This window comes from Epinephelus moara, chromosome 7 (genome assembly GCF_006386435.1).
Source record: "Epinephelus moara isolate mb chromosome 7, YSFRI_EMoa_1.0, whole genome shotgun sequence".
In the NCBI taxonomy this organism is placed as follows: Eukaryota; Metazoa; Chordata; class Actinopteri; order Perciformes; family Serranidae; genus Epinephelus; species Epinephelus moara.
The window spans coordinates 33,924,074-33,935,905 of record NC_065512.1 but is presented as its reverse complement, the minus strand read 5'-3'; the positions used below and the strand labels follow the sequence as shown (position 1 = coordinate 33,935,905).

The following is an 11,832-nucleotide window of genomic DNA, read 5'->3' as shown; positions in this document are numbered from 1 at the left end:
GTGCCAAACGGTGCCAATCCCCTTTGATCTGACATCAGATGTGACGGGACAGTTGATATAGAGATACATTTATGTGCTGATTGCAGATAGTTGCATTGAATAGTGTTTTTTTGGGTATTTATTGCATCGTTAATGTGCTTGATATTCTGGAAACCTGCCTGTGAGGTTTTGGTGACGTGTGCGCACTGTCCACCAGTCAGCCAAACTTCGGCTTACACCAGCTGCGCTCCGCCTGCGCTGACAGTAGACCTGGTTTCAGCTGGCGAGCTTTTAGCACACCTTCAGCGAAGCCTTTTGGCACGAAACTGTCACTGCCCCAAGCTGGATCTGTCGGCACCTCCCCCTGCTGCGCCACCACACCCATCTCAGCGCACCTCGGTCTGCCAAACTACCAAACTGAGCGCGCCTCGGGTTGCGCTGCTTGGAACTAGCTCTGCGCAGAGTTCGCCACCCTGCGCCACCCTGCACTGCGCCGGAAACTAGAGCCCAATGACTTTCAATGATTTTTTTTGTTTGTTTGTTTGTTTTTTTATATTCTTATGTTATAGAACTTAGTTTAGCTTCATTATGTTTGTGAAGCATTAAATCAAAGAACCAAGGGGAAGCATTTCTTGGCAATCAAAAGTGCTTGTGCGAAGCTTCCCAGAGTTTTGTTGTCACATTGATGTTGCTAGATTTGGTATCACTGTGCTTTCTAATTGAGCAATGTCTACCAAATTGGCATATGACAATGTCCACTCTGAATCATCCTGCTGGACGATGAGATTGGATCTGACCCACAAAATGCCAACTTTATGCATCACAGCATTGCACTGCACAGTTGTCAGGTCAGAAAACCAAGACAAAGACAGTGACGAACAGGACTGAGTGGAGTGCTGTGGTACTCTCCAAGGTGTGTGTGAGTGTGTTTTACAGATATAGATCAACAGAGACCGAGAGAGAGGAAGAAAAAGTGTAAGTTACCAGTAAATAAAAAAAACAACAAAAAAGCAGTCAGCCCGTAGATGTCAGCAGATATTGATCAGAGATAAATATTGAATTGTTACCTTTTAAGCTTCCAAAGAATACCATTAGCACCACAGCAAACCTGTGCCCAGTGTTGGTGGGGGGCCTTTAAAACACAATGTCTGACACAGTGGTTATTGACTGACAGCCACCAACTCCAGTGCAGACACCAAAACCTTTGCTCACCGACCGTGTCCATCAACTAGATCTAGAGCTGCTGTTTGTCATAAAAAGTTTCAAACATATGATTCACCCTAGTGACAAATGTTCATGTACGGGTTGTGTAAATAGTCAGAACATTTTTTTAATTTTGTAGAGAGCCTAGCAAGCCATTTCCCCCTGGTTCCAGTCTTTATGCTATGCTAGGCTAACCACATCCTGACACATTCTGACATGAGATCGTTCCTTTGCCAAATATTACTGGCAGGAAGTAGAGCAGTAATATCTGAATGTTTAAGTTACAAAATCCTGTATATTAATTTAAGGGAAAACCTTTTTACATAAGTTGATCAGGAACATATTTAAGAGCACAATTTTAAACATGGGTTTTCAAATATTCAAATATACAACCAGCAATTTCTGCAACAACCCACAGAGATCTTAACTTCCATTTCAGCAGTCTGTATGAGAGTGTCATTTTAAATAACAGTCAGTGTTTCCTCTGCCATTGCCTTAGAGGGGTGGCCTAGCCTATGTGCACTCTAGGCTTATGATCACCTTAGTTCCTCCCGTCTCTGAGCTTGATAGAGGGCAATGCTTTGCTCATCCGCACATATGAAGTAAAGCACAGGAGAGAAGATACAGATAAAGTGAGGGTTATTTACTTCGAGTTGATGGTAACTCATTAAGTTGCTTGCAATAAAAGCTAATAAATAAAAACTTGTTGCTCAAGCTACGGCAATATTAATTGCTCCGTTTCAACATCATTGGGCTGACAAAACATGAGCACACAGGCTGAAATTCAACTGTGTTACTCTGTCAGGAGATGCAGAAACTTAAGACAAAGTATAAATAATACATGTAATTTGTTAAGCCGTGAGTAAAGGAAAAGCAGCTAGTGGCCTTTTGGTGTTGAATCTTGTGATTTCCCCTTGTGGCTCATCTGCGCCCCCCCCCCCCACCAGGGCATTCAGCCTAGGGAAAACACTGATAGTGCATCACTGACTTGGGTACAAGACTCATCATTAGTGTCAGAGTAGTTTTTCCTCTTTATTAAGCTCTGATAGAGAAGTCTGGTTCTGAATTCCTGGGGAGAGCAAACAGCTGACCAAGCACAGCATATCTGGAGGGGCAAGGCAGCTTCTTCAAAGTGTCTGGATAAACATTGCACAGATCTGTCATGGGCCATCATCTAAAGCCATGATGAATGGATTCTCACACTACATCCCAAAAGCAACAAGTATGCCCACTGCCTTCTCAAAACCAACACTTATTTCTGCATTATTTATTCTTTAATCTCTCTAGAATACCACCCTTTCTGACTCTCCATGACTCTTTAAATAAAATAAGGTTTCCAGGTATAAAGAAGGTCATCTCTACAAAAAAAAAAGGAAAAGGAAATTCTTAATACCAGTGAGACAGAAACCGATACTGTGTAATACGCAGCATGATAGCAGGTACCCATTACATTTGCAATTGCCTCAGGATTGTGGACATGTTTCATGGGAAATAAAAAAGCTCCTTTAGCTGATGGAACACTCATAAATCTTAAAGAAGGATTTCAATGGCCCATTTATGACCCAAATCTACCCCGATAATTTACTTCTAATCTACACTCCTGTTTCTGCATGATAAGACATTCCCTAGCCTCAACGTAAAAATCTGGCCAAAGTCATTTATATGAGGCTATATTTTACTGTCAGAGAGTGTTTTACATGTACTACATTGGAGAGCCTGGCAAGCTCTATTTTTCAGGCTATACATAAAAAGATTTTTGAGGTCATGTTTACTCCCACTGACACTCAAAATGTAAGTGCATGAGGAGCAGACGAGGCACTCAGTACGAGCCAAAAGGTCCACAGAAGCTCAGATTGGACCCACATGATAGAGAAGACCTCCTGCTACTGTACAAACGGTCCTCTTCTAAATGGTAAGCAAGGTGCTGCTACAGAGGCACACCACTCAAGTAAAGTGTAGCCAAAAAAAAAGAAAAGAAAGCTGTGATCACATTTTCTATGATACTGCCATTCTCAATGCAAGAAAACATCAAAGCTTCAACTTTATAGCATGCAGCTCTCCTTTCCTCAGCCTCTTATCACGTTGTCCTCACTGTGCCACTGAAATAATGCCTCAAACTGAAGGAGACACACAGTGCTATGCAGTTTGGACTTTTTACCTGACAAAAAGATGTCAAAAAAAGTAAGGAAGTCTGGCTGTAGAAGGGTCTGTGATATGTTTCCTTTTCATCATTTATTCACTCATCTAATCACATATCTTTAGTAACGACAAGGACAGAATATGACTCTCATGTACACTCACTGGCCACTTTATTAGGTACACCTTGCTAGTGCCAGGTTGGACCCTCTTTTGCCTTCAGAACTGCCTTCATTCTTGGTGGCACAGATTCAACAAGGTGCTGTAAACATTCCTCAGAGATTTTGGTTCACATTGACATGACAGCATCACATAGTTGCTGCAGATTTGTCGGCTGCACATCCATGATGCAAATCTCCTGTTCCACCACATCCCAAAGGTGCTCTATTGGATTGAGATCTGGTGACTGTGGAGGCCATTGGAGTACAGTGAACTCATCGTCATGTTCAAGAAACCAGTTTGAGATTATCTGAGCTTTGTGACATGGAGCATTATCCTGCTGGAAGTATCCATCAGAAGATGGGTACACTGTGATCATAAAGGGATGGACACAGTCAGCAATGATACTCAGGTAGGCTGTGGTGTTTGAACAATGCTCAATTGGTACTAATGAGCCCAAAGTGTGCCAAGAAAATAACCCCCACACCATTACACCACCACCACCAGCCTGAACTGTTGATAGAAGGCAGGATGGATCCATGCTTTCATGTTGTTTACGCCAAATTCTGACCCTACTATCTGAATGTCACAGCAGAAATCAAGACTCATCAGACCAGGCAACATTTTTCCAAACCTCTATTGTCCAAATTTGGTCAGCCCATGAGAACTGTAGCCTTAGTTTCCTGTTCTTAGCTGACAGGAGTGGCACCTGGTGTGGTCTTCTGCTGCTGTAGCCCATCTGCCTCAAGGTTCAACATGTTCATTCAGAGATGGTCTTCTGCATACCTTGGTTGTAACCAATGGTTATTTGAGTTACTGTTGCCTTTCTATCATCTTGAACCAGAGATATCTGTAATTTTATCGCGGGTATCGGTGTGTTTGATTTGGTCGCCTGTAAGTGGTGTCATGTCCCCTTTACCCCCTCTGGTTACTCTAACTTCCAGGGACAGAAGGGAAACACCAGAAAATATGTCAGAGAGTGAGGAAGTAATCATACAATGTCACAGAATTATCCTCAGAAACAGTAATACAGCATTATTTCTGCTATGCAGCATAGTTTTGCATTAATTGTATGCCATTTTACAACACATTAATCCAGTAAAGACCTAATTTATTGATAAGCTGTTTGAATATTGATCCAGTTTAATGCACTAGTATTACAAGTGGCTCATGCCAGACACCGAGCTAATACAACGCCATAACGTTACACTGTTTTGACCACAGGTAACAGTGCTGTGCTACCGCACAATTGAGCTCACCACTTAACAGAGGCGGGGGACTCGAGTCACATGACTTCACTTGAGTTCGACTCGAGGCGCAAATTTGAGGACTTGTGACTTGTGACTTGATTCACCAGCACTGATGAAAGACAACTTGACTTTGACTTGGTATTCATGACTTGAGAAGCTTACGACACGAAAGGAATTGACTTGACTTGCATGATTTATAGCAAGGACTGGTCTTGACTTGCTTTATTTTCACCACAGTGATATGGGACTTGCTTGAGACTTGAAGGTTTTAACTTGAGACTTGTGGGTTTGACTTACTACCACCTCTGCCACATACAATAGTGTTAAAAAGTTAACAATACATTAGCTAACATTACTTGCAGCTATTTTAGTAGAATGACATGATGACATGAATAGATATGACAAAATGTAACGTGACCAAAAGTTTAGTTGGAAACTATAATATAAATAATAATCATTTAAATAAATAATTATTATTTTTAATATGTTAAAATAACTTTTTTTCCATGTTACTGAAGCTGTCAATACATTATTACTAAAACAGATGGTCTGTGAAAAACATCATGTTCCTCTGCCTCCTCAAGTTGTTCCTAATGGCCTTAATGCACGTGAACGCAAACAACAAATCAGAGCCCAGGAGTCTGTAACGCAGCTGTCAGTCATGTAAATCACTGCTTGTAATATCTGTGATCAAACTGTTAAACTATGCTAGAAAAAAAACTAGAAAAAACAAGACACTAAAATATGTTTCTGAAAACATTTGAGGTGAAAAATAGGCAATGCAGTAACAGAATCTTCTTTCATATTTGATCCATGCCGCCCAGTTTAACAGTTTGACTGCAGTTCATTGAGCGCTTGACATGATTGACAGCTGCATTAGAGATTTCTCAGCTCTGATTGTTTCTTTTTTGTTTGTTTGTTTATTTATTTCCAGAAACTACTGTGGATTCTTGCAAATGCCATTAGAAACAGAAGGAGTGGGAGGAGGAACTTGATTCTTTTTTTTTTTTTTTTTTTTTACACATCATCAGTTTGATGTACTTCTGTGTGGATGTAGTCAAGGTTTCAACAAATATGACAAAAAGTTATTTTTTCATAAAAGTTACCAACTGTAAGTTGTCCGTGAACATGATTTCTGCCTGAATTACGCTAGATTTTCACTGGCAATGGTGGTTGTGGAGAGAATAACTTCCATAATTCCACACCACTTCATAACATCATCAAAGTCTATCTCAAGTTATTATTTTGATGGATGGTCAATTTGGTCAATTTACTGTATTTCTATTGTTTCACCATAACAAATAAAAAATAAAACAGGTGGACATCATCATCTACCTTTATACATTATAATTTCAAACACATCAACACTACAATTACCGTCTAATGGTTGTTTGCCTCCGCAAAGCAGTTAAGTGGCAATTACAGTTTACGTCCATGTCTGTTCACACTCATGTGCAGTTATGACAGTTAACAACTTCAAATGTTGCTGCAAAGAACCTTCATTTTCTAAAACACGGACGCTCCAAACACATCTTCCCCCCTGGCAGCACAGAAGATCTAAACAATCAAAGCAGTTTCAATGTCGACACCCAAGATTTGTGTCACAAATTCAGTATCTGACCAAATGTCTCCCCTTCTGCTCCTGAGATATGATGTTAAATAACGTCCAGGAAAGTGTTTTCGCAGAACATTGACCTTTTGGATACAAAATGTCATCACTTCATCATTATATCCTATTAGACATTTGTGTGAAATTTGTCATAATTAGTGGATGAATGCTTGACTTATGGTCAAAAACATGTTTTAAGAGGTCACAGTGGCCTTGACCTTTGACTGACCACCAAATTCTAATCAGTTCATCCTTGAGTCCAAGCACAGTGGTTCCCAACTGGTCCAGCCACAGGGTCCAGATTTCTCCTTAGTAATTAGTTCAAGGTCCACGTAGTTTAATACATCCGGAGTCATACTTGCATTTGGTCATGTCGTCAAGCTAGTTTGCCTTCTCTGTCAAGTAGCTGTCCGTTAGTCACTTACTCTAAAACAGGGAATTCACTTCAAAATAAAAGCTCTGTGCCAGAAATTCACTGTACTTAAAAATAAAATATGATTTTTACAAACTTCACACATACAGGAGTCACTTGGGGTCCATTCAGAATGGACTTGCGACCCACTTTTAGACCGTGACCCACCAGTTGGGAATTTCAGGAAATTCCCTCAAGGCTTTCTTGAGATATTGTGTTCACAAGGATGAGGTGGATGCAACTTCACATTGACCCTTTGACCTCTGACCATCAAATTCTAATCAGTTCATTGTTGAGTCCAAGTGGACATTTTTGCCAAATTTGAAGTAATTCCACTAAGGTGTTCTTGAGACATCGTGTTGACGAGAATGGGACAGACAGACATATGATGAACAGAAAGGCAACCCAAAAGCATAATGCCTCCAGCCATGGGTATCGGCACCATGGGAGCATAAAAATAAGCAATAAACAGCAGAGCCATCACATTAAAAACAGCTTCAATTGGTGACAGCAGCTCATGGTTGCCAGTTGTCATAATTATGTAACAAACTTTCTGGAACAGATTTTAAAAGGTACACAGCAGTCAGAGATAGTGACAGTCACGGCAAGCGGCGGAAAGATATGTTATTGTAAACAGAGCTCAAAGAAATGGTGATACATCTCAGTCCTTCACGCAGTCAGATACAACCAAACTTGAGCTGCCATTAAAAGCTACTCGTGGCTTTATGTGGACAGGGGACAGTGGATGCTGTTTAAGCTCAAGAGAGACAAATCTTGGGACTAAGTACCTCTTTAGCCTGAAAAGATACTGAATATTTGAAGCAACTAAGAGAGGAGAATGGAAAACAGCGTTAGCGCACAATTCAATGTGTGAATGTTTTTGTCCTTCAAAGCTGAAAATGTAAGCTACTTTTACATCGGAGCATAACAAACAGAAATGCATGTTATCTGTAAGCATACTTCATACTTTAGTTCAGAATTAGAGGGGCTATATCACATCATTTAATATCTAAATTAGGTCACATCAAAAGAAACATATGATGTGTGTGGCGGGGTGTCGTGATAAAAACCACATCACTATGAAGGGGTTTAACAAATGTTTGGGATCCACGGACTGAGGCTATACGACTACAATATAAAAGTGTTTATCATATGCTTTGATATTTACCAGAACTGTGTGAATTTGAAAGCTGCTCTAGAAATGTCACCGCCAAACATAAATACATGTTCTAAGAGGATATGGCGTCAAAATGTCACCTCATTCCTGTCTACTTTATATCCCAAAGCAAAGATACCCTGACGAGATTGTACCCAGCTGAATATAGTGTCAGAGCTGTATGTGTGAGTGCTACCATATGCCACTGGCTGTCTTTTCTTCCCATAATCATACAGAATATCACTGAACAATAAGCAGGTGCATGAGGATCTGGGCTGAGGGGGAGTTGAAGCACAGGGTATAACTATATAATGATAATGATAATGATAACATCACAGACAGCTCTGGAGTGTGTAAGGTGGCAGATATGGGGCCTTACTGTCACTGTGTGGACTGTTGATGTTCAGGTTTCTTTGTTGTGCTTCACTCATCTAAAGGCTGACGGGTGCTCATTAGTGCTGCATCTTCTGTAGGCAGGGAGAAACAAGAAAAAAAAACACTTAAGAATCAAGCTGTTAGAGATGAACGAGCACTGCTGCAAGTCGACTCTGTACTGATTACATTAGGCAATTTAATACAATCTATACAGTTATTTATCTGTCTAAAAGCTATTTACTCATTATACTGAGAGTGAGAACATTTATTTGGAGATTGAAAGAAATCACCATGTGTTTCAGTTCAATTAAGGCTGTGACAGCAACATAATGAAGAGTTGATTTTTGTTTTTCTGTTTACACTGTCAAAGATACAGAGAGTTTTCTACTGACCAACACAACCTCTCAGAAGTCTGGAATCACCTTTTATATTGATGTTTTTCTTCTTTCGTTCAATAATGGCTATTTGAACAATATATAAGCATTATAAACGAAATCGCCAGAAAAAAATGTTGGCATTGTACGTTTCTGCAAACTACGGATACGTTACATTTACTCATTATTATGCAGCAGATATGTTGAAACTTTATGTTCCCACAGTGCTGTGGGTAATATGTGGTTGGGTTTAGGAACAAAAAACACTTGTTTTGGCTCAAAATACCTGCTTTTAGGGGCACAATCCCGGCTGGAACTACAGCAATAAGTTGCTAAAAAACACCCACATTCAGAGGTTAAAAAGCTGCTGGAAACAGCAATGTCTCGCTAAAAACAACCAACAGTGGGGTGCAGCTGGCCAGGCATAACGCTGGCCAGGCATAACGCTGGGCAGGCATGACGCTCATATACAGTGTCATTTCAGAAACGCTGACATAATTCTTACGAAGCATGCCAATGTATTTGTGGTTTTCAGAAACGTGCAATGCCAGCATTTTCCTCTAGCAACTGTGCTGAATGATTCCAGCTTCCATTTAGTTAATGTCTCACAGTGTCAAATGACACTCTTGGAATTTCAATTCTGAATTTGTTTTCCAGTTCAGAAAAGTGTAAATGACCCTTGATCATTACTGAACCGCAACCATGCAGCTGGGCTCTAAATATTAGGGATGTCCCAATATGATCTCAAAGATCGGTATCAGATACATTGAGCTATATATAGACAAATCCAATACTTTGCTTGAAGGGATAGTGCACCCACAAATGAAAATTCAGCCATTATCTACTCACCCATATGCCGACGGAGGCCCTGGTGAAGTTTTAGAGTCCTCACATCCCTTGCCGAGATCGGCGGGGGGAGCGGCTAGCACACCTAATGGCTGACGGCGCCCCAGTCTAACATCCAAGAACACAAAATTGAAACCACAAAATATCTCCAACATGCTCATCCGTAGTGATCCAAGTGTCCTGAAGCCGCAAAATAAAAAGTTGTTTCGAAAAACGTCATATGAACTCTGTTTTAGCCTTACTGTAGCCTGTATCTCTGACTGCTTCTCTGTGCTCCGCGCTCACGTGTGTGCGCTCAGGGTGATCGGTGATGCACAGTCTCTGAAGAGCAGCAGTCTCGTCAGTACTGATGTCCAGATTCTCAAGTGCAGGCATCGCCAATTCCCAGTCTGAGCAGCAAAGACTTTCCTCATCCGTTGGCTTTGCTTTGCATTTGAAACAACTACACCACCAGGTTTCCAGTGCTCGACTCCAGTATTCTGCGGCTGGCTGAGGGTTAGGCTCATGAGCTGCGGCGGCTGCTTCGTCCAGTAGCCTGAGTTCCGCGTCCGTATACTTGGCCTCAAACAAATACGGCTCAACAAAGAAATGCTGTTCTTCCTCAATTTCAAAGTCTTCAGACATGTTGGGCTGTCCTTTGCTAAAAGACCGTAGTGCAAATTATCTTTTAGCAACTGTGGTTACTGTTGTCTCCCCCTGCGGTGCACGTGTCACGTGATGTAAATACGGGTAAGCAAAGCTCATGCTTTCGCTGGTCTCGCGCAGGCGCACACGTGAGCGCGGAGCACAAAGAAGCAGTCAGAGATACAGGCTACAGTGAGGCTAAAAACAGAGTTCAAATGACGTTTTTCGAAACAACTTTTTATGTCGCGGCTTCAGGACACTTGGATCACTACGGATGAGCATGTTGGAGATATTTTGTGGTTTTAATTTTGTGTTCTTGGACGTTAGTCTGGGGCGCCGTCAGCCATTAGGTGTGCTAGGCGCTCCCCCCCCCGCCGATCTCGGCAAGGGATGTGAGGGCCTCTGTCGGCATATGGGTGAGTAGATAATGGCTGAATTTTCATTTTTGGGTGCACTATCCCTTTAAGGTCAGCTGTCACACAGGTGTTTTAACTGGAGGTTTCATGCACAGCTACCAGAGTGTAGCCGTCATTAACTGTCTGACTTTTTGTCTCTACTCTACTCTACTCTATTTACATTACAGTTATGAGCATTTGCTTAAACTCAGTGTGTCTTTTAATTTGATTAAATTTAACATATTTTAATTAATTAATTAATTAATTTGTTTGAGAAGGCACAGTGTACATTAATCCACATTCTAACAAATGTAAATGCACCCGAGTTAGCTTAACAGATCATTTTCATTACAGTCCCTTTGCCTGATGTTTATAGGTGTCCCAGAATAATGAAAAGAAAACAATATGTTCAACAGTAAAAACATACAACATTGAGGTAAAAAGACACAATACAGTTTAAAATGTACATGTTAAGCATATACAATACATTTAAACAGCATGAGTGGATATAATCCAAGGAGCAGAAAAGGAAGGTACAGTATGAGTACAGTCATTTTAAGTAAGATAAAAGTATCCCAGCATCAGTGTTGACATTGTTGGTTCTCAATAAACCATTTTTTAACTTGACATTATTGTGTTTTGCTGTTGTCTCTGGTGCATGGTTCACTGTGGGCGGAGGAGAGACAGAAAGTGGTCTGTCACACTCACCACACCACCGCAACAAAAGCCCAGCAAGCAGAACGCCAATAAGCGTGGGCTTATTTATTATTGTAATCCACACAAAAGATGTACAGACCACAAAAATAAACACTCACCGGAACAGAGTTCATTCAGGTAACAAAGGCTGCATTGAAGCAGCAAACATTGGAGAGTGCTCTCTTGAAGGGACAAAGATTTTCCCTTGAGACAGAGCTAGGGCCAAAGAGATTAAAGAGAGGGTTTGTTTTTTTTTAACTTTATTTTGTATAAAATTTAAATTAAAAAAAAAGAAACCATTAAGGAAATATTTTTAATGCATTGCAGACCTATTTAATTGTCATACATATACATTGGATTGATTTTAATAACTTTAAAGCAGCCTACTTGAAGTGTGCACTGTGCAGCTGGATTATCTGAGAAAAACAGGATTAACAGTATCAGACTGGAACCCGGTGTTGGCAGATATTCAATATTAAATTACTCTGATGGGGATCTGTGATTTGTCAGTCTATAGTATGTTCAAATGATATCCTGTGATATAATTCCAATAGTCCTGAACCTAGACTAACTTATTTCTCCTCCTGCTGTTGCCCAGAGGTCTCTTTGCCTCTTTCT

The 11,832-nt window shown here is 40.7% G+C and overlaps 1 protein-coding gene across 4 annotated transcripts in view; it reads right to left on the bottom strand.

The window, feature by feature from the left end:
* The window catches only part of gulp1a (GULP PTB domain containing engulfment adaptor 1a), a 124,553-nt gene that overhangs the window by 60,208 nt on the left and 52,513 nt on the right, over nt 1-11,832 (bottom strand). For 3 of the 4 annotated variants that reach the window (XM_050049604.1, XM_050049606.1, XM_050049612.1), the window contains exon 2: nt 8,284-8,371. The exons of the other annotated variant lie outside the window; for it this stretch is intronic. In XM_050049604.1, coding sequence (XP_049905561.1) covers nt 8,284-8,335 — 52 coding nt within the window. In that variant the 5' untranslated portion in view covers nt 8,336-8,371. The remainder of the gene's footprint in view (nt 1-8,283; nt 8,372-11,832) is intronic. 4 annotated transcript variants of the gene reach the window in all.